The sequence below is a fragment of the Narcine bancroftii genome, chromosome 7 (genome assembly GCF_036971445.1).
Source record: "Narcine bancroftii isolate sNarBan1 chromosome 7, sNarBan1.hap1, whole genome shotgun sequence".
Taxonomy (NCBI): domain Eukaryota; kingdom Metazoa; phylum Chordata; class Chondrichthyes; order Torpediniformes; family Narcinidae; genus Narcine; species Narcine bancroftii.
The window spans coordinates 176,509,156-176,536,334 of record NC_091475.1 but is presented as its reverse complement, the minus strand read 5'-3'; the positions used below and the strand labels follow the sequence as shown (position 1 = coordinate 176,536,334).

Below are 27,179 nucleotides of genomic sequence, written 5' to 3'. Positions count from 1 at the left end.
TGTAATTAAATAGATAAAATACTGGTGGAAACAGACATCACACCTCCTCCACCATCCCTGCAGGTTAACAATCTTAAGATTCTTTTGCCTCTTTCCTAGTTCTGAAGATCTATTGTTTCAACCTGAAACATTAAATCTGGCTGTCATCGTACAGATGCACCATGACCGGCTGAGTATTCCCAGCATTTTCTTTTTTTTTTGAAGACTTTATTTAAAATTTTATAACATGAATACAATAGAGAATTACATTTAAAGAAAAATTTTAAAAAAATTAAAATGGTATGATTACAATATTACATCGGAAAACTACACAAAATAACCCCCCCCCCGTTAATTGTAACACAATATTAGTAATCTAACAAAATTAGTCCAGCCCTCCCCCCAAAATAAAGAGTGAAGAGTCAATAAAATTAACAATATTATATATGGAAAAAAAAATACCCACTTACAAAAAAAGAGATAAAACTTAAATTCTAACAACAAAAATTTTTTTATCAATACTAAAATATCACTTAAACATATATTTAAATCAAACTTAAATGCATATAATTAGCAAACAGAGTCCACTTTAACTTATAAAAGGACATCCTATCCTGAATTGAAAAAGATATCCTTTCCATAGTCAAACAAAATTTCATCTCCAAATATCACTTATCTAAAGTTAATATAATTTTTATCTTTCCAAGTAAGTGCCATACATTTCTTAGCCACGACTAAAGCTAAATAGATAAAGGAAATCTGATAATCCTCTAAACCTAAATCAATTAATGATTGCATGTTCCCTAATAAAAATGTATCGGGATCTAATACAAGATGGATATTATATAAACTGTTAAAAATAGATTGAATACCTTTCCAAAACTGTTGCAATCGATCACAAAGCCAAACAGTATGCAAAAAAGTATTGGCCGTCTGATCACATTGAAAACAAGAATCCAACTTACTAAGACCAAATTTTTTTAATTTCTCCGGCGTTAAATATAGCTGATGAATAAAATTATAATTAATCATCGCTAGTCTAGCGTTAATTAATTTCCGAATACTGACAAATTTCCATCCAAGCTTCTTCAGCTATTTTATGTCCTAAATCTTTTTCCCATTTCAACTTATCTTTATCCCAGTCTTTTTTACCATCAATTTCTTATAAAATACAATACAAATCAGATATATATCCCTTTTTTGGTATTGAAAGTACATATTCTTCAAAACTACATTCAGGTAATAAAATCATATGTCGACCACATAACTGTTTTACAAAAGATCTTAATTGATAATATACAAATATAGAATTTCCACTAATACCATATTTCCTTTGTAATTCGTCAAAGGAACAAAAACAACCCTCAGAAAAACAATCAGATAAATTTTTTATTCCCTTCTTTTCCCATTGTTTCAAAGTGGCATTGGAGACCGTAAAAGGAACAAGTTGATTATTATATAATGGCAATCTTCCAGAATATATATTTTAAAGTCCGTATTCCCAGCATTTTCTGTTTGTATTTTAGATTTCCATTATCTGCAAGTTTTTGATTTTCAGTTAAGGAAAGTTTACTATGGAGACAAATATCAATAGTTTTAGTCCACCCAATATTTAACTGTAGGAAATTTCTTCTCATCCGGTAATGGATGATATGTATTACACAATGAGGATATGAAGAAAACATGGATACTGTTAGCGAATGAAACCGTACATAGTTTTTGCATAGTCGGAGGGATGGAATATAGATGTATAAAAGAGGTGTTAATGAGAGATTCTTGGGATAGGAAAATAATTGTTTGTAAACAGGAAGTCTGTAGATGGAAGTATTTCTCAAGCTAAGAATGAAAGCAAGAAAGTTCAGATGTACACTGGAGGAGAAGCTATGAACTTGTGATATGGCAGATAGCGACAAAAGCTGCACATAGGTGATCTTACAACAGTTATTGTATGGTGGTATACGGACAGCTTATTGAAGAAGACAGTTTACCAAGATTTAGAGCAAATTTTATCCGAGGATACCAAATTTGAAGCACATTAAAAGTGAACAAATTCAAACGAGATCTGGACAATTACTCATGACATTTTCATTAATTACAATGTTACACCTAATGGCAGTACTGAAACCAATAAAATGTCACTTTTTAAAAAGAGAAAATTCCAAACCTGCAAACAAATTAATTTTAAAATCATAGCTGTCTATCCAAAACTTACCTGCATAGAGATGAACGCAAACTAAACTACAACAACCCCATCAGACGATAATAATATACTTACCAGCAGTGGAGGCACTTGTACCTTGAAAAATAGTGCCACCTAAACCACTCAAAGCTCCTCCTAATGTCAAGCCTGTGGGCACTGATGCAGCGGAGGCAGGGGTTCCACCTAAATTTAATGCAAATCCTGTAGAGCCTGCATGAAGAAAAAACATTTCAAAATAATATTTCTTGGTCTTTCTGATCATGTAAAGGCAAAAAATTTCATTCGGGTCAGATATCTACAAGTAAATTAACTTTTAAATGGTTTTCACAATCTACATTTTCTTATGCTCAATTTAAATATAAAGTGCATTTACATCTAATCTAGTAAATACTGTGTATTTACTTACCAAAATGTTATTTTTTTTCTTGCACTAATTGGAACTGTGAATTTATTTGTCAATTTATCATCCTTTCTTCTTTCTTGGCATATTACGGTCATTTAAGTCTTACTATTGTAGTTGGTTTATCTTATGTATCTGTTTGGTTGCAGCATGTAAAAATTTCAGTGCATCTGAACAGTGTACGTGTGTATATGACAATAAACACACACTGACAATTAAAGGATAAGCTACATTCATAATTAGACCCACTTAAAACTGTGTTTAGAATTCCAAAAAGTAATAGGAAGTTCTTCTACCCAAATTGCTTAGTTTCAATTGCCCAGCCATTTGGAACAGAAGAATGGTCATGAATTGCCAGAATTACATGAAAATAAACCAGCTGTGCAATTATCTTTGTTTTATGACCATGTGCTGGATAATCAAAAATCATGTTACTTCATGTTGTGTCTGCTTTGCTGAGATATATTACCTTAGAATCAAGTTGTGTTGTGGAATTGCTTGCCTTTATGCATTTTTACAAGTAATACCCTTTCTACTATAAAATTCAGATTTAAAAGATTAAAAAGATACAGGGCCCTCTATAATGTTTGGGACAAACACACTTGTTTTTTCCTTTATTTGCCCCTGTGCTCCACAGTTTTAAATTTTAATGAAACAATTCACATGTAATTAAATCTGCACATTCCAGATTTTATTCAACTTTATATGTATAAATTTGGGTTTGACCATATAGAAATTACAGAACTTTTTATACATAGCCTGCTCATTTCAGGGCACCATGATGTTTGGAACATTCAGCTTCACAGGTATTTGTGAATTCTCAGGTATGTTTAATTGCTTCATTGGTGCAGGTATAAGAGAGCTTGGCTTGCTTCTAAGCTTCCGATCACCTTTGGATTGTGTAGTTGCCATTTTTCCAACATGAAGACCAGAGTTGTGCCAATGAAAGTCAAAGAAGCCATTATGAGGCTGAACAGCAAGAATAAAACAGTAAGAGACATCGCCCAAACCTTAGGGCTACCAAAATCAACAGTTCGGAACATCATTAGGAAGAAAGAGCATCCTAGTGAGCTCAGTAATCGCAAAGAGACTGGTATTCCATGGAAGATCTCCACTGCTGAAGATAGAAGAATTCTCATAATAATGAAGAAAAATCCCTAAACGCCTGTCCGAGAAATCAGAAATTCTTCAGAACGCATGTGTGGATGTGTCAATGACTACTGTGTCCAGAAGACTTCATGAACAGAAACACAGAGGCTACACTGCAAGATGCAAACCACTAGTTTGCCACAGAAAGGATGGCCAGAATTGAAGTATGCCAAGAAGTATTTAAAAGAGCTTGCAGAATTCTGGAAAAAGGAATTAGTGGATAAATAAGAGCAAGATTAACTAGTGTCAGAGTGATGGCAAGAACAAAGTGTGGAGGTGTAAAGGAACTGCCCAAGGTCTAAAGCATGTGACCTTTGCCATGATTTCCATCTTGCAGTGTAGCCTCTGTATTTCTGTTCATGAAGTCTTCTGGATACAGTAGTCATTGACACATCCACACATGCCTCCTGAAGAATTTCTGATCTCTTGGTCAGGTGTTTAGGGACTTTTCTTCATTATGATGAGAATTCTTCTGATCTACACACTCCAGAGGTGATCGGAACCTTAGAAGCAAGCCAAGCTCTCTTATACCTGCACCAATAAAGCAATTAAAAAGACCTGAGAATTCACAAATACCTGTGAAGCTGAATGTTCCAAACATCATGGTGCCCTGAAACGAGGAGACAATGTATAAAAAGTGCTGTAATTTCTACATGGTCAAACCAAAATGTATACAAATAACACTGAATGTAATCTAGAATATGCACCTGTGAATTGTTTTATTACAAATTTAAAACTGTGGAGAACAGGGTCAAATAAAGGGGAAAAAAAGTATCCTTGTCCCAAACATTATGGAATGAACTATTTTAAATACCACTTGCAGCATTTTCAGATATTATATCTTATTTGTAATGCACAAACTTCAATTAATCAAAAACTGAAATTTCCAACGAGAACCTATTATTTCTCGTGAAAACTTAACATAATTACCTTATACAAAATATTTTAACAAAAAATATAAATTACACAACATGATACTGCATATGATGGAAACACTCAACACATCAAGTGGCATCTGTGGAAAGAGTTAACGTTTCAGTTCAAAATCAAAGCGCCTATGACCCGAAATATTAACCCTATTTGTCTCTTCATAGATTCTGCCTGATCTACCGAGTACTCTCAGCAATTTCTGTTCTTTTTAAACATACCATGGATATCCCAACTCCAGGAAACTATCTCATGAATCAGCACAAAAGATTGACAGAACAAGTTTTTAAAAAACTCTCAAACTTGGAAAATGGAAGACAAAAGACAGTGCAAACGTGCTTAAAAAGAAAACTGGAGAGTTAACTGAGGATGAACTAAGTTCAAAGTCGGCCAACCTTGACCTGCTGTAGATGCTGGCAGTACAGATGAAAGGCACAGTCCTCCTGCTGTAGAAGGTGCAACAGGCATTGCAAAAGGTGTTGCTGAACCAGCTGGTTTATTGAATCCTAAACCAAAGCCAGTTGAAGTTGTTGTTGCAGGTGCTCCTAGGGAATAAATTGAATCAAATCAAATGCAACAAATAAGAATTTTTCCAAAAAAAAATGAAGAATGATTTGAACATTTTACAAACTATACTTAAGTGAATTATATTAAGGAACTGTACTTTCGAATTATTTTCTTAGTCTCCTGATTAGCTTATCAAAGCTTTTTGCCACTTGTTTGTATCTATATCAATGATTTGGATGATAATGTGGCAAATTGGATCAACAAGTTTGCCAATGACACTAAGATTAAAAACGTTGTGGACAGCAAAGAAGGTTTTCAAAGCTTTGAGAGGAAACTAGACCAGCTAGAAAAATGGGCTGAAAAATGAGAGAATTTAATGCAGACAAGTGTGAGGTGTTGCATTTTGGAAGGACAAACAAAGAAAAGACATACGCAGTAAATGGGAGGGCATTTATAGCATGTGGTAGAGCACAGAGATCTGGGAATATAGATACATAACTCCCTGAACATGGCGTCACAGGTGGATAGGGTTGTAAAGAGAGATTTTGGCATATTGGCCTTCATAAATCAATATATTGAACAGAGGAGTTGGGACATTATGGTAAAGTTGTACAAGACATTGGTGAGGCCACATTTAGAGTACTGTGTGCAGTTTTGGTCACCTAACTACAGGAAAGATATCAATAAGATGGAAAGAATGCAGAGAAGATTTACTAGGATGTTGCCTGGACTTCAGGAACTCAGTTAAGCAGGTTAAAACTTTATTCCCTGGAGTGTAGAAGAATGAGGGGAAATGTGATAGAGGTATTTAAAATTATGAGGGGGGATAGACAGAGTAAATATAGGTAGGCTTTTACCACCAAGGGTAGGTGAGTTACAAACCAAAGGACGAGTTAATGGTGAAAGAGTTGTGGGAGTGTGGAACGAGGTTCCAGCTGAAGAGGTGAATGCGGGCTCAATTTTAACATTTAAGAAGAATTTGGACAGGTACATGGACGGGAGAGTTATGGGGGGTGATGGACTGGGTGCAGGTCATTGGGACCAAGCAGAAAAATGGTTCGGCACAAACTGGAAGGGCCAAAGGGGCCAGTTTCTGTGCTTTAATGTTCTATGGTTCTAGACTTACCCAAAGTTAGCCCTGTAGTTGCTGTTGTTGTGGTCCCTGTAATTTAAGGGAAAAAAAATTAAAGAACAGAAGTAATCCAGGTAGGAAACTGTATTCATCCCTTGCCTTAATCTAGGGATGTAAATATCAGTCTACCATCATCCAGAACAAATCAGCAAAAAATGCAAAGTATGGTTGGGCAATCATTAATCATTTTAGGGCTGAACTAAAAATGTTTTGCCTTATAGTTCCAAGATACAACAATTCATAGAAATGTTTATCTAGGCACTAAATGCAAAGCAAGATGATACAGAAGTCCACAGGTTACAAAAGAATTCTATTCCTGAGAATGGCTCATAATCCGAACTGTTAGTAAATTGGAAATGAGTATAAACAGTATATGGAAGAGAAACACAGAAACAGATGTGATGGGTGGCTGAGCAGATGTCAGAAGAATGCCTGCCACCTGGCCTCACTGACTAAGTATGCAAGTATGCTCAAAGTTCCCAGTTCTGTTTGGCCCAAAGTTTTTTCAGGTCGAGGGAAGAAAAAGAAGACACATTGAAAACCCATTTCCACCCAGCAAAAGATGCCCGCAGTCCTATAGTAGCAAGCAATTCCATCTCCAAACAGTCACACCAGTTTCCCAAATACTCATTAGTATGTATTCCAGTGTCCACAACTCAGGCGTTCACAAGATGGTAAAATCTGTAATGTTCTACAAAGTACTAAAGAAATTATTTTGAAATATAATCTTTTATTTATTATCTAATAACATTGTTAATATTGACTTTTCCTGTTAATCCTAATATCTCCTCATTTAAATTGTCACTAGTTTCCTTTCACAATCATCAAACCTGGCAACAATAACAAAAGGTTGGTAGGAAGTCTGATTGCATTTAAGGAAATTGCAGGTTGTTTACAATTGGTTTATTATTGGGTTGCCTTTACTGATCTTACCTATATTTCCCTGAACATTTTTAACAGAGGTTTATAAACTCTTCTACTTTTTTTTAAGGGGTATTTGTAGATATCCATACGCAATGTATTTTAACGTCAAGCCTGAGATTGACATTCTTTCATTAAGACATACAAAAGCCATTCCCTAGGTTGTCTCATCCATTTCACAGTACCACCTATCACACCAACTTCCTGAAACCAATCCATCTTTTTCTTCTCTACTTTGATCCCACCAGTGCACACACACCTTATCTGGCTTCAATATTCTCAAGGAATTGATCCCAATAATGACATTTTAGCTGACTGCTTATTTATGTAATCTTCCCTTGGAACTATCCCATACAATGCAATGAAATACAGGTACTCCCCAGCTTACGACCACAATTGGGACCGGAGGAACTGTCATATCTTGAAATAGACGCAAGTCGGAATTTTGCCTGTGCGCGTGAAGTACCGAAGTCTTAAAGCAAACTTTTTAATCAAATATTGTATTTGACAAACTATAATAGGGATACAGGGCATGCAAGAGCCAAAATGTGCATACTTACCGGATTCCTGTGTGCAAGCACGAGTCTTTGGTCGGTGCATACACGGTGGGTTTGCTTATTGGAGTTTGATTGGTTAATGTTCGAGAGTTAAGCGCCCAGACGATATTGAATTCACACCCTTAACTCTCGCGCATGAATCAACCGAATTCCAAATCGCGAACTCACCACTCAGGCGCCAACCGAAGACTCGTACATGCGCACAGGAATCAAGATGGCCGTGCCCTCCCTATGGACCCCGGGATGCCAACTAACAAGTGTGCACATTTTGGCTATTACATGCTCTGTATCCTTGTTAGAGTTTGTCAGATACAACATAAACCGCATAAATTTTATCGTTTTTCTTAGATATATATTTTTTTAAATTCAGTTGTATGTGTGGATGGATGCAAGTTGCATAGGTCGCAAGTCGGGGAGTACCAGTACAAGTTTCATTTTCATTCCTTCCCATTCTAATGTCTGTACAAATAAAATCATGGGGAGTAAAAGGATTAACATTCAGTCGACATCAGTTTTCATGTCCACAGAAGCTGCCCGACTTCATCGATGTTATTTCTTTCAACTTTTTATTTCAGAATTCTAACTTCTGCAATATCTTGTGAATGGATGAAAATGTCATGGTGGGGGAAAATGATCTCTTCCTTCTTGGACCACGAAAATAGGAAGGTCAAACACATATTCTCCAGGGAGGGTTGGGGGTGGGGAGAGCGGAGAAGAGGGATGGAGCTATGGAATTTCAGAGTGTTGTTATTTGAATTGATTCTCATACAAGATCAACATCCTATCTTAAAGCATTCTATCTTGAACTATTACGGGCATGAAGAAATTTGAGAACATTTCAGGTTGAGCAGAGCAACTGTAGAAAGTTAAGTATGGATATACTAATACAATAAATATTAAATTAGTTAACAATTATTCTACCTGTTGAAGTGGGTGCAAATGAGAATCCAGTTGTTTGCTTCTGTCCAAACAGTCCTCCACCAAGCCCTCCAAAGGTAGATGCAGTTGTGGCTGTACTTGCAACAGTGGTACCAAGATTTCCAAAATTAAATCCTCCAGTACCACCAGGATTGCTGTACCAAAATGGAGGGAAAATAGTTAGTCATCAGAAGGATAAACTTTTGTTACATTTACATTAATGACTTGTATGAGATGGTAGCTGGCATGGTTAACATTTTAGATGACACTAAAATTGGTGGTATAGTCCCCTTGAGGAAGGCAAGGTTATCTAAGATTATATGATAATAAGACATTGGAGCAGAAATAGGCTATTCAGCCCATCAAGCCTGTCCTGCCATTCAATCATGACCTGATCCATTTGCCCCACTCAGCCCCATTGCCCAGCCTTTTCCCTATAACCTTTGATGACCTAGCTAATTAGGAACCTATCAATCTCTTCCCTAAATACTCCTAATGACTTGGCCTCCACAACCACTTGTGGCAACAAATTCCAAATTCACCACCATCTGGCTAAAGAAATTTCTCCACATCTCTGTTCTGTGGATGTCCTTCAATCCTGAATTTGTGCCCGCTTGTCCTAGACTTTCCCACCATGGGGAAAAACCTTGTATCTACTCTGTCCACACTTTATAACATTCTAAATGTTTCAATGAGATCCCCCTTTATTCTCCTAAATTCCAATGAGTACAGGCCTAAAGCTGTCAAATGCTCCCAGATTCATCCTTGTGAACCTCCTCTGAACCCTCTACAACATCAGCACATCCTTTCTTAAATGAGGAGCCCAAAATTGCTCACAATACTCCAAGTGAGGTCTCACTCGTGTCTTATAAAGCCTCACCATCACATCCCATCCCTGCTCTTGTATTCTATTCTTCAGCATTTAATTTGCCTTCTTCATCACCGACTCAACCTGCAAGTTTGCCTTCAGAGTATATGGACTCCCATGTTCCTTTGCATCTAGGAATTTTCAATTTTCTCCCAATTTTAGAAAATAGTCTGCCCATTCATTTATTCTACCAAAGTGCATGACTGTATACTTTGCAACATTGAATTTCATTTGCCACTTCTCTGTCCATCCTCCTAATCCAAGTCTTGCAGCCTTCTGGTTTACTCAAGGCTACTTGTTCCTACATCTATCTTCATACAATCTGCAAACTTGGCCACAAAGCCATTCATTCTATAATCGAAGTCATTGATATACAATTTAAAAAGAAGCAACCCTAACACTGAAAACCAACCAGAATATGATCCCTGTATTCCAACTCTGCTTCCTGCCAATCAGCCAATGCTCTACCCACACCAGCATGTTATATCATGGCTCTTGTAGCCAGATGTGTGGCACCTTGTCATAGGCCTTCTGAAAATCTAAATACATAATATCCACTGCCTCTCCTTTATCTAGCCTGCAAAACATTATAATAGGTTTGTCAAACAAGATTTTCCCTGAAGGAAATCATGATGGCTTTGGATTATCTTGTCATGTGCCTCCAGGTAATTCATAACCTCAACCTTGACATTCAACTCCAATATCTTCCCAACCACTGATGTCAGGCTTTCTGCTGCTTCCCTCTCTTCTTGAATAGTGAAATGACATTTGCGATTTTCCAGTCCTCCAGAACTATACCAGAATCCATTGATTCCTGAAAGATCATTACCAATTACTCCACAATTTCTACAGCTACATCTTTTATAATCCGATGGTACAATCCATTTGGTTTGGAAGACTTATTTACCCTTGGACCATTCAGCTTTCTTACACCTTCTCCCTTGAAATAGTAACTGCATTCACTTCCCTTCCCTGATACCCTGAGACATTCGGCACACTGCTAATGTCTTCCACAGTGAAGACTGATGCACAATACTCATTTAGCTTGTTTAAGATCCCAAAACTCCAATTTTCAAAAGGACAATCCCCCAAAATGTTACGAGCCCAGAGGACCCCAAAACCCAGCAGCAATAGATATTCACCAAGACAAATGATTACTTAAACAAAAGTTGCTTTTAATTATCTCTAAACATGAAAATAACTTTAACTTAACTAACCTAACTTAACCCCCTTCTAATTCTAACCGCACGTGTATACAAGTTCAGAAAAGTTCTTTGATTCACAGTCCAATCTCACTTCTCACTCCACCAAGTTCACTGGTTGCAGGCAATTCTTACACTGCACATTGATAAAGTTCACCAGGCTTTAGTGCTTGAAAGGTAAATGGTTACCGCTCAGGAAGGTTCTTGTCAGTTTTCAGAGAGAGATTTGTTGTTCGCTGGACACAAACTGAGTTCTTCTAATCAGTGACGTCAGTGTCTTGCCAAAGAAATTTACCCCATCAGGGTTTTCCAGGTGATAACCTCTTTCTTTCAGGTCACTACAGAGTTCATTTTTGTTTCTCTTATCCAAGTGAAACATTAGGCAGCCAGTCCTCTCCTCTTGTATGGACCACAAGGGCTTTGACCAGGCTGAATTAAGCACTCACAACCAATCTTCAAAATGGGGTTTTTCCATAAGCTTGCCAGCTTGTCCTGTTCCAGTCCCAGTTGCTGCTCCTGAATTGATTTCTCTCTCCCTCTCCCAGAGAAAAGCCTGTTTGACTCTCTCTGCTTACAAAACCACCTGATCCCCTTAGAACAGCAAGCTGCACTCAGACAAGTTCTTTCATCTGTTGCTTTTCAAAACAACAATCCATTAGTGAAATCTCTATAGGCACTCCCCACTGCTTTTGCAAAGGCATTCAGAGCCAGCCTGTCGATAGGTTGAGAAGAGCTCCAGTATTTTAAATAAGATCTGTTTTCATCTCCCAAAAACATTTCTAAATACAATATAAACACAACATAATCTGTCACAAACTCCTTTGCCATCTCCTTGTCTCCCATTATTATTTCTCCAGTATCATTTTCTAGTGGTCCTCTATCTACTCTCACCTCTCTTTTACTCCTTATATACTTGAAGAAGCTTTTGTATCCTCTTTGATATTATTTGCTGGCCTACTTTCATACTTCATCTCTTGCCTCCTTTTTTTAAGTTGCCTTCTGTACGTTTTTTAAAAAGTTCCAAGTCCTCTGTCTTTCCACTATTTTTTGCTTCCTTGTACCCCTTCTCTTTTGCTCTTATTTGGGTTTGTCTTCCTTTGCCAGCAACTATGTGGCATTTTTTGATTAACAGGATCTTGATTGACTGAGTCAGTAGGCTGAGGAACACCAGACATAGTTTAATTAGGAAGTGTGAGGTTTAGCAAGTTTGGCTAGCCAAACAAGGGCAATACTTACACAGCAAATGACACAGCCCTGAAGAGTGTTGTTGAACAGAGAGACCGAGGGGTGCAAGTACATAATTCACTGAAAATGGGCTGGTGAAGAAGGCCTTTGGCATTTTTGCCTTCATTGGTCAAGGCATTGCTTATATGAGATGGAACTTCATTTTACAGCTGTACAAGATGTTGGTGAGGCCATGTTTGGAGCATTGTGTCAGGTCATCCAACTATCGGATGTCAGTATGCTGGAAATGGTTAAAAATAATGAGGATGTTACCAGGACTTGAGAGCTTGAGTTGCAGAGAAACTCCATAGATCAAGATTTTTTCCCTCAGACTGTTAAAGGGAGGGAGTGAATAGAATTACAAGAGGCACATATCACTTGAATAGTCAAAATACTTCGCTACTGAATGAGATCCTAAAACTTAGTATACATTTAGGGGGAGAGGGAAAGAATTAAAAAAGGATCGGAGGGGGAACTTTTTCCTGAAGGTAGTGTGCATTTGGAATAAGCTTTAGAGGCTGGTAAAATTATATATTTGGACAGATACATGGACAGGGATATGGGCCAAATAGATAGGCAACTTGGATGGCACAGACAAAGTTGGGCCGAGGGATCTGTTTCAGTGCTGTATGACTATGACTGGTACATACACAAAATCATGTTAATATCTTATGATCAGAGGAATGTAAGGATTTGCAAAGGCATTTGTCAAGAAAATATCCTTCTGTTTTTGCATTTGCATAACCAGAAAGAAAGTACATGAAATAAATACTTTTTAGCCGAAATTGAATGTATATTCAAAATATGAATGTATATTATACAATCATTACTACATTTTATAGATGATACAGAAGGCACAATAATAATATTGCATACTAAAAGCTGCAAATTCTCAAAGCATAATGAACAGAAGAATGTGAGAAATTCACCTCTATGTCAAGAAAAAAGGTTAATTTCAAAAGAGTGCCCTGCAGAAATGAAAAAAAAATCGAAAATCAAGCATCAGAATAAAAAGGTGTGTGTGAACCAACTGATACTCCAAACAAATCAATGGGTGATCTACAACTTTTTTTTAAAAACCAAATATTCTACAATGCATAAAACACCAGTTTAAAATCCATTAAATGACTAAAGAATTCAGGAAGGCAAAAAAAATATTTACAACAGGAAAAGTTAGAATCTTAAAAATAAGGCTTAAACAACTACTGATGGTGGTTCTAATGTCTACCATCATGAAGTGCTTTGAGAATCTGGTCATGGCTCACAATACTTCTAGCTTCTTAGCCAGCCTTGACCAATCTCAATTTGCCTACCATCCTAAAGGTCCCCATTTCTCCTAGCCCTCCATCTGGCCCTGGATCACTTTCAACACCAAGAACATTCATGTCAGTCTACGGTTCATCGAATATAGCTCTGCCTTCAATACCATAGGCTAACTCATCTTCAAACATCAGAATCTTGGCCTCAGCACCCCCTCTACAACTGAATCCTTGACTCCCTTTCTAACAGACAGCAGTGAAGATAGGAAACAACATCTCCTTCACAATCATACTCTTCAATTATGTGTTTGTAGTCCTCTGACCATCCCTCCAACCTGACATTCTCTGACGACTCCAGAGCCATATGCCAAATGTCAAATAATGATGAGAAAGAATACAGAAAGGAGATTGACAAATGACATAGTGCCAAGATCTCTCTCTCCACTAAAAAGACAAATTATCTGATCATAGACCAGGAGAGTAGATGGAGCCCACATCCCTGTCCATCAATATGGCTTCAAGTGGAGAGATTAGTTTTGATTTCCTGGGATTAAAAGTTTCCATCTATCTGATTCAGACCAATCATGTTGTCACAATGGTCAAGAAAGCATACCAATGCCATTACTTTCTTATAAGACTAAGGAAGTTTGGCAAGGCCTTCAAATTCTACAGGTGCACCATCAAAAGCTGAATGCATCACAGCATGGAATGGCAGCTGCTCTGCCAAAGAGTGGAAGTTGCTGAAGAAGGTGGTAAGTAACTATCAGAACATTGCACTAATCTCCTTCATTCCATCTAGCCAAGTTATTGAAGAACCCATCCCACCCCAAACACACTCTCTTCTCCCTCCTCCAAGGGTAGTTTCTTAAAGAAACGGCAACTCTCCAATGAATGAATTCTCAAATGAATCAGTTAAAGTGTTTTGTAACAGTCAATCAAGCCTTTCCCACAACTAATCAAAACTAGAAATGATTGACTCTTCCTCTATGTCAGCGAGAAGCCATTTGCAGGGGATCTTAGTCTTGCGTTATACACCATTCAGTTCCTCCAATAGTGAAGTAGCAACATAGCCTTCAGTAGATTGATTATTATTAGATCCTTGAGCTGTCAGGTGACAGGTAAACATCAAGCCACACAAATCACAGAGAATCTCCAAAATAAAATGTCCAATGTACTGACTTTTGACAGTGTCTTAATCTATCCTAAGGTGACCACTGACTACAACTTAGAGAGTCACTAAATTTAAAAATGGCAACCAGTGAAAGAGATCAGAAATCTGGGATAAAAACAAGTAGAAGCATTACCTAAAGAAAAGATGTATAAAATCATTTACAAGACAGCCAACATTATACTCAACACAAACCTAAAGTGACTAGATTTGACAGCACTGATCTATAATCATCACAATCCTGCCTTCAGCCAATGAGATTGCTTAATATAAAAGCAGCTAATAACACTGTAAATTGTTATTAATGGTTTTAAACTAGATTACTATTGGTCACTAAGACGTCAAGTAACAAATGATAATCAGCAAGATTGGTCAAATGAATCATATGTAAAGAACAAAAGAAAACTGGCTCAGTAGTTCATGATCTAGTTGCTCTTGCCCACCCTGGCATTAAATATCGTCTTGGTTATCATCCCTGGCCTCAATTCCTCTGCATCATGGGAACCAAGTATTAGAGCCAGGATTCAAGAGGGTGCTGAGGACAAGAAAAGGGCTCCTGAAAGGCTTTGGGTGATGAAGGCTTCCTGATTGTGTCAGAGGTTTGGATCTGGTGCTTGGGTTGCCGATGGATTAACTGCAGTCTGTGCAACTGCAGAGGTTATGGGAATCGACAGACATTCACTGACTCTGAAGGGACTTTCTTTTGCTCTCTTTCTCTCGTGCTGTCAGCGGTGCTGGGCAACACTAATGGTGACCCTTACAGCAGGCAAATGGAAATTTTGTGTAATAGACAATAGGTGCTGGAGTAGGCCAATTGGCCCATCGAGCCAGCACCGCCATTTATCAGACCATGGCTGATCTTTCTCTTTCAATATTACATTTTCTGTACTGTTACATGACAATAAAGGAATCTTGAAGATCATTGCCTTTCTCCTAAACTCCAAAGTATATAGATCTAACTTTCTTAGTTCTTTGTGAGAGATCATAACTCTCACTCCAGCAATAAGCCTCGAGTTAATCTCTTCTGAACTACCTCGAGTACTGGTATATCTTCTCCCAAAAGAGGGATCAAAACTCTGCACAGTATTCCAGGCAAGGCCTCATCAACACCAGATACAACTGTAACAATACTTGCCAATTTCTAAACGCCAACACCTTTGTAATAAAAGCTAATAGAGCATTCTGACTTTTTTTTAAATTTCATGCAACAGTAAATCCATTTGCTATCCCTTCCCGATTTGAAAAATAAGAATGTCTTAATTCATGAAGGATCTCATTGCTTCCACATTGATTTTATGATCATTTTCAAACTAACGATCAATCACTGTTGTATTGTGGCAGGCTAGGAAGCATCTGTGGAAAGAGAAAATAATCCCCTGAACAGAGATGCTGCCTGACATGCTGATTATTTCCCAGATTTGTTGTGCTCATCCCCAGCGCCTTCGCGAACTGGAATGAGGTTGACCATTTCAGGGAGGTTTTATTTGGCTGTCCCACACGTGACCCGCCAGTCCCTGAAGCCAGGTGATGCCGCTGACAGGACAAGGCCTGCGTCGGAACCATGTGGTGATGATGTACCTGGAAGCTCCGAGGGTGAAGCCAGTGGTGGTGGCGCCCGGAGTGCCGAACCCGAATCCGGTTGTCATGCTGTCTCTGCTGGCTGCCTGGAACCGACTCCGTTTGCCGGTCCGGTGCAAAACGGGCGGTTCTGCGCTCTCCGCAAGCCTTTCACCGGCTGATGGAGAACGAGGACAACCGACGCGACCTGAAGGGCGGAACAGCGACTAAAACACCAATCCGGGCGAAATGATTCGGTTACAAAAGGCAGCGCTCGCTCTTTTTGAACTTGATCATTGATTCGGCGGGTTTCCAGCGGTTCGCCTCAGCGGGCCGCTCATCTTCCCGGAAGTTGCCGCCGGGGCTCGCCGGGATACTGGAGGACCAGCCTGGAAGTGCTGGAGGTCAGAGAGGCGTGGAGGTGGACTTCGGAGGCGACTGGGGCTAGGGCCTGGTGAAACAGGCTGACAAGCATTCAAGTGGCACGTTTAAAACCACCCAGCTTAAGCAGCTGCAGGATAAAACGACCTCCCGAGGTTCAAACTTGTACGTACAATTCACCTCAAAACGCTTGTCAATAAAAATACAACTTCAACCTGGATTTTAAAGAGCGAAAGGAAGGGGCTGATTTGATGGAGGGAGGAATGTTCCGCAGTTTGGGGGCTGCAAAAGCGAAGGCTTTGCGATTTGAGCCCCCTAAAGGGGTCTTGAAGTGGAGTTAGGAGGTCGGTTATGTCCATTTGTAAACAAACTACAGAACTTTAAAATCTATTCTGAGCCGCACTGGCAGCCAGTGGAAAGGGGGGGGAGGGGGGAAGGAGGGGGGAAGGAGGGGGGAAGGAGGGGGGAAGGAGGGGGGAAGGAGGGGGGAAGGGAGGGGGGAAGGGAGGGGGGAGGGGGGAGGGAGAGGGGAGGGGAGGAGGGAGGGGGGAGAGGGGAGGGGAGGGGGGAGAGGGGAGGGGAGGGGGGAGAGGGGAGGGGAGGGGGGAGAGGGGAGGGGAGGGGGGAGAGGGGAGGGGAGGGGGGAGAGGGGAGGGGAGGGGGGAGAGGGGAGGGGAGGGGGGAGAGGGGAGGAGAGGGGAGGGGAGGGGAGGGGGGAGAGGGGAGGGGAGGGGAGGGGGGAGAGGGGAGGGGGGAGAGGGGAGGGGAGGGGGGAGAGGGGAGGGGAGGGGAGGGGGGAGAGGGGAGGGGAGGGGAGGGGGGAGAGGGGAGGGGAGGGGGGAGAGGGGAGGGGAGGGGGGAGAGAGGGAGGGGAGGGGGGAGAGAGGGAGGGAGGGGGGGGACAGAATCGCGAGGATATGGTCCGCTCCCTCTTGGCCTTGCTGCAGCGTTCTGAACCAATTGCAGATGGGATCGCGACGAACGACTAATTCCCACGTCGAGAGAGTGGTCTAAACGGGAGAAAATGCGAGCATGGACAACAACTTTCTCGAGGAATGATTTGATTTTGGCAAAAATGCGGAGCTGGAAAAAGCGTTTATTACTGCATTGATTTGTCTGTCAAACTTGAAGGTGGACACCAAGGGATTTGACGTGTGGCTTAAGGAGGGCAGATAAATTACCAAAGATATTGGAGATAATTTTGGTGGAGATGGGGGGGGGGGGGGGGTATAGGATCATCTCAGATTTGTCTTCATTCAGCTGCAGGATGTTTTGAGCCATCCAGCACTTTATGTCCTCCAGATATTCGTCGAGGCTGGTTATCTTTCCTTGCTTGTTGGGCTTCAGGGAGAGATAGAACTGAGTATCATCGGCATAGCTGTGGAAGGAGATGGCATGTTTTTGGATGATATGACTGAGAGGAAGCAAGTAAAAGGAAAAAAGAATGGGGCCCAGAACAGACCCTTGTGGGACCCCGCAGGAAAGGTTAGCAGAGGAGGATGAAAATTTGCCCGTGTTTACTGAGAAAGTCCTGTTACTAAGATAAGAATTAAACCAGTTCAGGGCCCTGCCATTGGCATCAACCCTCTGCTTCTATTAAAATCATTAGTTTACAAGATTATACCCACAAGACTATAAAAAAAACAGAGTTATGCTAATTCCATGTTGTCCTCCCCACATTTCCTTCAACTTCTTCCTGATTCTATCACTCTGCTATATTTTAGCGAAAATTTACAATGACCAATCAACCTCCCAACCTTCATGAATTTGGGATTTAAGAGAAACGAGCATCTTGGAGGAACCCAAGCATTCATAAGGAGAATGTGTAAACCATACAGACAGGATTTGAGATCAGGACTGAAAATGGGTGGTTAGAGCTGAGAGAACAAAACTCACCTACCATTGTGCTGCCCAGGCACTATTGAATCATGAAGAGGAGAAATACATTAAAAGGAGTTTCCAGGAGTTAAAAAAGAAAGCCTTGTCCTTTAATCATTATGTTTGGATTTTTGCGTGAGCCAAATATAGCTGTTTCTGCAACTCAGGGAAAACATAGCTTTTACTACGCTGATGGTCAGATGAGCAATTTTACTGAAATGGAAGCATACACAATGGTGAATGATGTAATATCTTACTTAAATTTGGAGAAAATTAGATACAATATTAAAGAAGATAGAAAATTTCAATTTGTAAAGATGTGGAGTCCATTCTTGGAATACTATTACGATTGGAAGAATTAAGAGGGGAAAAAATTGATTGACATAAGGTAGGGGAGAGGATAGTGGACAATTTCATATATAAATGGGATCTAAAATTAATATTTGGAGTAAAGGTTTCTCCCTGTTAAAACATGTAATTACTGTTTGGCATAAAATAAATCAACAGATTGGATTTAAGGTGGGGTTATCACAAAAAACACCCTGGCTCAAAATAGGTTAATACTGTGTGAAAGTGAAAGATGAGATTGGTAGTCAGCGGGTTTGTCCTGAACTCATGAGCTTATTTTGTCTTATGTTCTTAAGGTGCTTGAAACTCTTGCCTACTCACGCCGAAAATCATGACAAGATTACGTAAGCGTCTGGCCTGTGTGCATGCGGGCTCCTTGCTCCTTATGGATGTGTGGCACCAATTTGCCTGACCTCCAAGTGTGTGGGTCACCACACGAACCCCCTCCCCACCCCAGAATCAGTGATAGATCAAAGACTGTACAGTCTTGTACTTAGGCAGCCTGCCTCTACATTTGGCCGGTTGCGTGCTGACCAGTTGTTCTAAGTCCAGCTGAATTGGCTTCAGGTGATTAATCATGAAAAGTTCCTCTTTTCCCCCAATGTCCAATGCAAAGGTGAGCCCATTGTTATGCAGCACTTTGTACAGCCCCTCATATGGCCATTGAAGCGGTGGGCGGTGCGCGCCTCATTTGACAAAAATTACTTACAGTTTTTTAAATCCTTGGGGATGGAGGTGGGTGCCTGGCTATGGTGGGAGGGTGGGGTGGGTGCCAGGTTACCAAGTCTGTCATGGAGCTTTTGTAGAACCACTGTGCCATCTCTCTTCTGCCCCCTTGGGGTGGGGAGAAACTCACCAGGGGGTTGGTGTAGGCCAGTTCTTCCTTAGGTGCAGTCTGGATCCAGGGAAGGACCAGTGGAGCTCATCCACCCAGTTGGGGCCTGTGAGTTTGGTCTTGGGCATTGACTTGAGATGTCTGTGGAAACACTTGACCAGGTCATTTGACTGCAGGTGGTAGGCGGTGGTGTGGTTTAGTTGGGTTTCCAGCAGACTGGCCAACACTGCCCATAGGCTGGATGTGAACTGGGCCCCCTGTTGGAAGTGATGTGTGCTGGGATGTCAAAGTAAGCTACCCATGTTACGACCAGGGCCTTGGTGCAGGAGTCAGTGATGATGTCAGTGAGTGGAACGGCTTTGGGCCACCTGGTAAAACGATCCACCATGCTGAGGAGGTATTGCGCACCATGGGACACTGGCAGAGGTTCCACAATATCAATGTGAATGTGGTCAAACCTCCTGGCTGGTGCCTTGAACTGTTGGGGGGCAGGTTTGGTGTGTTTGTGGTCCTTGGACACTGACACTGAGTACATGTTCGTGCTCAATCACTGACCTACTTCCTCAGTCCGTGTCACACAAATCAGGAAGAGACCATTTGAACCGTGGTTCTGATTGAGGGGTGTGATAGGTCATGCACTGAATCAAATACCCGTCGCTTCCAGGCCATCAGGACGATGGGGCGGAGATGCCCTATAGATGTGTTGCAGAGTAGCATTTGTTCACCTTGGTCCATGGGTATGTCTTGGAGCTGCAGACCAGAGATTGTGATCCTGTAGCTGCGCGTCTCATCATCAACCTGATGCACCCTTACCAGCTCGGAGTAATCGGCGCCATGTGACAAAGTTTGAATGGTCAGTCTGGAAAGGGCGTCTGCCACAATGTTTCTTTGCTGGAGATTTGCTTGATTGTTGAGGTGAACTCAGAGATGTAGGAATGGTGGCGCTGTTGTCGGGCTGACCGGGATTTGAAACTTCCATGCACATGAAAATCAATGGCTTGCGGTCTATGAAAACTGTGAATGGCCTGCCTTCCAGAAAGTAACTGAAGTGTTGAATGGTGAGGTAGAGCACTGACAGCTCCCTGTCGGAGGCACTATATTTCAGCTCCGGTGGTTGTAAATGGTTAATGAAGAATGCAAGGGGTTTCCAGTGTCTGTCCACAAGTTGTTCCAGTACCCCACTGATAGCAGTGCTCGATGCATCAACTGTGAGAGCTGTTGGGACATTTGTTCTGAGCATAGAGGCGTTTGTTAGGGCCTCTTTTGCTTGAAGGAAAGCACCCAGGTTATGTCTTTTTTCCTATCCGACATCATGTTGTAAAGCGGGCACCTGATGCTGGCGGCTGCTGAGAGGAATCGATTGTAGAAGTTAACCATGCCTACAAACTCCTGTTGCCTTTTTACTGTGGTAGGTCTGCTGAACTGCCAGATGGCCTCTACCTTGCTTGGTAGGGGTGTGGCGCTGTCTTTTGAAATCATGTGGCCCAGGATATCAATGGTCTCTAACCCAAACTGGCACTTGGCAGGGTTGATGGTGACACCGAATTTGCTGAGGAAGGCATAAAGTTGGTAGAGGTGGGAAATGTGTTCATTGTGGTCCCTGCTCGCAATCAGGATATCATCTAGATATAGGAACAGGAAGTCCAGGTCCTGGCCCACTGCGTCCATGAGGTGCTGGAAAGTTTGTGCGGCATTTTTAAGGCCGAAAGGGGTGATCAGGGCTGAATTCTGGATGCGGGTGAATGGGAATTTGATGGTAGCCGTGCACTTGAAGAAAATGCTGGCACCGTGTAGGTTGGCCAAAAAGTCCTGGATATGTGGAATGGGGTAGGGGTTCGGTCTGGTGACATCGTTCGGACGGCAATGGTCCCCAACCCCCAGTTGCCTTTGTGCAGCTGTGAGGCCCAAGCTCCTCCACGTGCGTGAATGCTTCCTTAGCCAGGCTGAGCTTGTCTAGCAGCAGTCGTCTGGCTCTTGCATGGAGGGGTGACCCTTGGGTGGTAATGTGGTGCTGCACCCCTTGTTTTGGCATGGTGGAGGTGAACTATGGCCTATGGATGGTTGGGAACTTGGCAAGGATCCTGCTGTTCTCATTGCCGGATGTTGCAACCGAGTCCAGGTGAGGTGTGGGTACCATGGCGCCCCAAGAGGGAATGACTGGAAGGCCTTGGTGTGAACCAGTCTCTTGCCTTTAAGGTCAGCCCATAGGCTGTGGGCCCTCAGGAAATCTGCTGCCAGGAGTGGCATTTCAACAATGGCCAACGTGAAATACCATTTGAACATGTTTGTGCCAAACCAAAGTGTTATTTTCCTTTTGCCATATGTCCTTATGGAGCTGTTATTGGCAGTCCATAAGGTGAGCCCGCACTATCTTTTCCAAGTGTCCAGTGCTGTGGGTTGTAGGACTCTGATCTCCATGTCAGAGTCTACAAGGAAACAGCATCCAGAAACTCTGTCCCAAACATGTAGTAGGCTGTCCAGTTGGCCAGCCGTCGAAGCCATTAGTGGTGGCTGGCCCTCGCATTTCCTGGGATTGAGCAGGGCTGTCGGCACCTCTACCACCATTGGTTTTCAATGTCCTCCTTCAGGGCTGCTGGCAGACTTGTGATGTACTGGGCTTAGTCTGTGGTGTGGTCCAGGGTCAGTTGACTGATGGCAGACCCGCTCTCCCTCTTGTTTCGCCAGAGGGTTTCTGCTTTGGCTGTGACCTTCCTGGGGTCACTGAAGTCCTCATCTGCCAGTAGCAGCTGTATGTCGTCAGGTAGCTGTTTGACTGGGCTTATGTCCCTCTGCTAGTGCTAGCATCTCATCTATTAGGGCAGATGGAGTCCTGTCTCCTAGGCTTTCCAGATGCATTAGCCTGGCTGCCCTCTCGCGTCTGGAGAGTCCAAGCTTACTGATTAATAGCATTTTCAGCAAGGTGTATTTGCCACCTTTTGGTGGGGCCTGGATGAAGCCCAGCTGGCCAAGGACCAGAGGAAGGATGCAGACATCCAGGCATACCAAAAGGCCATCACCAGCCTGAAGGTCAGAGATTTCTTCCCTGCACCAGGAAAACTGACCCTGCTGTGCAACATCTCCACCGGGTCTCCAAGGCTGATCCTACCCACGACCTAGTGACAGCGAGTTTTCGACGAGATCCACAGCTTATCTCACCCCTCCATGAGGTCCATTGGCCATGGTCAGAAAGTATATTGCAGTTACTTGGAAGTCTGACTCCTATCTAGGTATGGCACACTGGAAAGAAGACATGCATAGCTGTATTCCCCTTGAGAAAATTACTTACAACCTAAGAAATAAGTATTACATATTTTTGCAAATGTGGAGACCATATTTACAGATCTCAGGTATAAATCTTTATTTGAGTTTCTTCCAGTCCTTGAGTCCACGTTAACCTTCTCCAAAGAGGAAGACTAGTTAAATAATGAATTGAAATCCATTGGAGTGAACGGCACTTTTCAGTAACCTTTTTCCCACTCTTATATTTTCTTTTTTTTCTCTTCTCACACTTTTTTGGGGGGGTCTTTTGGGTGGGGGGGGGTGGTGTTGGAGAGTTTGGGTTACAACCATCAGGCAGCATAAATTTGTCTACTTATGTATTCATATTTTTTAATTTTGTATTTGACTACATTGGTCGTCTAAACATTTTTAAACAAAAATTTAAATTTAAAATAAAAATTTAAAAAATCCTAGGTCAGTAATTACTTCTATGCATTATTTGACAATTACATTTAGAAACAATACCCAAGCAACCTAACAGCAACAAAAAGTAGTAGACCTTTGCATTCTTTTCAAAGTGTTTGTTAGACAATCAGAAATTAGCACATTAAGGCTCAGAAAGAGAATTATGCCCTGAGTTTATGCTTTATAGAGAGAACATTTAACAGATGCAACTCTTTAGCTATACACCCCTCCCCCTCGCCTCCAAACCTTTCGTCTGCACTTCTCTCTCACAGATCCAGGAAAGCTAAATATTAAAGCCTTCAGAGTAGGTGGTGAACTAACAAAGCTTTCTCTTCTTCTCTCCTTACTTCCTTGTTTCCCCTTTCTCTTTTTCTAATCTAGTTTTCCCTTTTTCTGTTCTTTTTCTTTTGGGAGGGTGGGGGGAAATGAATGCATGGCTATAGTCAAACGTAAGATGTGATTAATTGACTAATATGAATCTTTGGTTACTGTATTTCTTTTTGTTCTGTGCACCTTCCCTACTTGTTCTTTCCTTCTCCTTAGCCTTTCTGCCTGCCTGATATTTTACTACAATCACAGCATCTGCAGACTTTCATGTTTCACATGATGGAGTTTTTAAGCTGTTTACAGTCCTGCATCCAATCGCTAAAATAGTTTAAGATTGTATTCCCCAACGCAAAATGAATGGAGAGATAACTGTGAACAAGGGTCATCGACCTGAAGCAGCCGTCTGCCCAACTTGCTGGCGGTCTCTTTCATGTGCAAGGATGGCGCCTCGGCCGAGTGCATTGCAATTTGCAGTGGTCTTCCACCGTAGGCGGCGCTGTGGGGACAGCTCGGGCTGGAAGCCGGAAGTGAAGGCGGCAGCGTTACGCGCCTGCGAGGTGGTGGATGATCTGTGCTCGTTCGGAGGAGATGGTGGTTGTGGAAGAAACGCTGCACGGAAAATAACAGTCGATTTTCTTCTGTGTGCGGTTCTCCTCAGTTAATATGGAGCACATTAGAACCCCGAAGGTGAATGAAATGTCGCAGTTTTCCTTAATATAAAACTGTGTTGTATGGAATTGTTTACTCACTGAATGTTTATTTCTGGCCTAATCAGCCGGACACTCTCAATACAGTTCGTCAAGTATTCGAAATGCCTTCCATATGTGTGTCCAGAGGGGCGGAGAATTTCGCTTGCCGTGGTCTGTTTGGGTTTAATTCGGTGTTTCAAATATTCTGCAGTCTCACTGCGGGTTGTCTTTGCTCGAGGGTACCATACGGAGTCCTTGAACATGCATTCAGCAATTAGCCCCTGGCAAATCCACAAAAGGGCCGTGTAATTTGTGTTGTCATCGCCAGAGCCAAAAGTGAAATGTTTTTGAACTAGAATTGGAATGGTTTGTCACAATTGGACGTAGGTGCTGAAAATTACTCTTTATTTGTGTACTTTCACTTACTCATTTAGTTCCAATTCTTTGATGAATGCAGTTTATTCTTGACATTATCTGTTGAACTGGATTTAGATTTGTCAGGTTAATTCTATCTCTGTTGACACAGCGTTGTAAGAAATTGATACCTTCAATAAAGACTCCTTTCAAGTTCATGTTTGTTAACCAATTTTCTGAACAGATTGTCATCCAATATAACCTGACAAAACCGTATTCTCCAGTTCACGGTGCAGAACAGTGCAAATGCACAGACAGGCATGTTAATAAATAGTCGAGTCACAGAGAGTTGTTTTAGCAGTTCAACAGTCATACAACGTTCTCGCTGCCTGTGGAAGAAGCTGCTCTTCACCAGGGTGGTCTGGCTCTAATACTTCCGTATCTTTTTCCTGACGGGAATAGGTGGAAGATGTTGCATGTGGGGTATTGGGGGTCCTCGCTGATTTTACAAGCCCTCTACAGTACCACACTGATGCAGCCAGCCAGGTTGCTCGTAATATTAGCTCCTGTAGAAGCTGCAGTCACTGTTGTACCTTCCTGATAAGTGAGGAGATATGTTTCTAGGATAGTTCACTTTTTGTGGACTCCAATGAACTTAGTGCTCTATACTCTCTCCATTACCAAGCTATTAATGTGTAGTGGATGGTGGTCATCTCTTGTCCTCCTGAAGTCCACAGTCATCTCCTTCATTTTGTCATGTTGAGACTCAGGTTGTTAATCTCGCAGCATATCATGAAATTTTCCACCTCTTTGTATTGCGACTCATTGTTATTACTGATGAGGCCAACTACTATTGTCATCTGCATGACACTGTTGAGCTGGATGTTGTGTTGCAGACATTGGTCTGTCTACTCCGCGTGGACAGGAGTGGGCTGAGCTGACAGTCCTGAGAGGCTCTAGTGCTCAGCATAATGATGCCAACCTGGAAGAACTGTAGTCTTTCATTAAGAAGTCAAGAATCTAGTTACAGAGAGGGGTGTTGAATCCCAGCAGGGATATGATTATATTAAATCCTGAGCTGGTCAACAAACATCAGCCTGGCATATGAGGCATTGTCCTCCAGGTTGGTCAGGACAGCATAGTGGGACAGGGATATAGCATAATCAATGGAACTGTTCCATCTGTAGGCGAATTGAAATGGGTCCAATGACTCCCTCCTCTCTTGTCAAAGGGCAAATTCTTCAGTGTCTGATCTAGCCATTTGCATTTATCTGTAAAATGTTCAATCTATAAAACATAACTTCAGGCCATTGTTCTCTTTCTGAGCCTTAATCTTGCACTGTTTTCTGACTGTCTTAAAAAACACTTTGAAAAGAATGCAAAGGATTGCTTTTTGTTGCTGATAGGTTGCTTGGGTATTGTTTCTAAACGTAGTTGTCAAATAATGCACCAAAATAATTATTGGTCTATGATATAATAGGATTATTTTTTGAATATTTAATTTTTTTTAGACTATCCATGTAGTCAATACAAAGTTTAAAAAATGAGTTCATAAGAAGACAAATTTGTGTTCTTATCTCCTTGCCATATCTAAAACATTTCTCTGATAAGTCTGACTTTAACTTATTTAATTTCTGTGGCATGAGATATATCTGATGCAAAAAAATTGTATTGTACTAATCTATACCTTAAATTTATTGTATTTGTCATCCTGTCCTTATATAAATCAGGCCAGTTTACTCATTATTACTTACATTTAAGTCTGATTCCCATCTCTGTCTAGACTTATTAACCATGTTTAGCGGCTCCCGTTTGAAGTAAAAAAATACATTGAAGAACTGAATTTCTTTGTGTTTCCCTTTCAAACCAGAGTCTCCACATCATTACACTTTGATTAAAAACATAGTTGGTCTCAATTTTTTTTCTTGTGTATGCTCTTAATTGAAAATAGCAGATTGCATTGTTACGATTCCATATTTATTTTTTAATTGTTCAAATGACATAAATTGCCCCTGCTCATAGCAATCCTCGATATACCTGATCCCTTTACAAGACCAAGTCTATAAAATTTCATTACATATTGTATGGAGGCTCTGGACATCTTACCCTTGCAAAGAAATTTTCTGATAAATTTATTTAACTCCTGAAAAAAAACTATTAGTTAATGGAATGGGCAATGTTTGAAATATGGACTGAACTCCTGGAAATATATTCATTTTGACAGAAAAATATTCCTTTTGACACAATTGACTCATCTAACTAATGTCATTGGTAAAGTTGTCCACCTGTTCATGTCTTCTTCAACCTTTTTAAGCAAAGATGAATATTTTTATTTATATAAATTCTTTAAATTGTTATCTGCACATATTCCTAAATATTTTATCCCATTTAACGGCCACTTAAATTGAGTGTCCCTTGGCACTAAGTATAATCCTCTTCTGTAAGTGGTGTAAATTTGCTCTTGTATCAATTTATTTTTTGTAACCCGATACTTTCCCATATTCTTCTAGCTTCGAGTGCAGTTTATTTATTGCAGTTACTGGCTCTGTCAGCAAATAAATTTATATTCCTTTTGGTTGACCCTGAATCGCTTAATGTCTGGAAATAAGATTATTCTTGAAATAATGTGCTTTCCCTCTCGCACCATCAACTTGGCCCTCACCTGCATAATCCTCCATAATTGGCACATCTACCCTGACCCCCTTGGTCCCCGTG

General features: G+C 41.1%; 2 protein-coding genes across 3 annotated transcripts in view; one reads left to right on the top strand and one right to left on the bottom strand.

Annotated features, from left to right (window-relative positions):
• Window positions 1-16,344, bottom strand: part of nup58 (nucleoporin 58) — a 64,371-nt gene extending 48,027 nt beyond the window's left edge. The window contains exons 1-5 of the mRNA XM_069891440.1: window positions 15,990-16,344; window positions 8,694-8,845; window positions 6,289-6,324; window positions 5,051-5,200; window positions 2,255-2,389 (exon numbers count right to left, since the gene is read on the bottom strand). Of these exons, the coding sequence (XP_069747541.1) occupies window positions 2,255-2,389; window positions 5,051-5,200; window positions 6,289-6,324; window positions 8,694-8,845; window positions 15,990-16,057 (541 nt within the window). The 5' untranslated portion in view covers window positions 16,058-16,344. The remainder of the gene's footprint in view (window positions 1-2,254; window positions 2,390-5,050; window positions 5,201-6,288; window positions 6,325-8,693; window positions 8,846-15,989) is intronic.
• mtmr6 (myotubularin related protein 6) overlaps window positions 15,934-27,179 on the top strand; it is a 55,679-nt gene continuing 44,433 nt past the window's right edge. Inside the window, exon 1 of one of the 2 annotated variants that reach the window (XM_069891438.1) lies at window positions 15,934-16,514. Coding sequence is in view for 1 of the 2 variants with exons in the window: in XM_069891437.1 (XP_069747538.1) it covers window positions 24,085-24,108 (24 nt within the window). In the remaining variant the exon portion in view is untranslated. Of the gene's footprint in view, window positions 16,515-23,932; window positions 24,109-27,179 lie in introns of those variants that run through there. The other variant, XM_069891437.1, reaches the window with a different exon arrangement.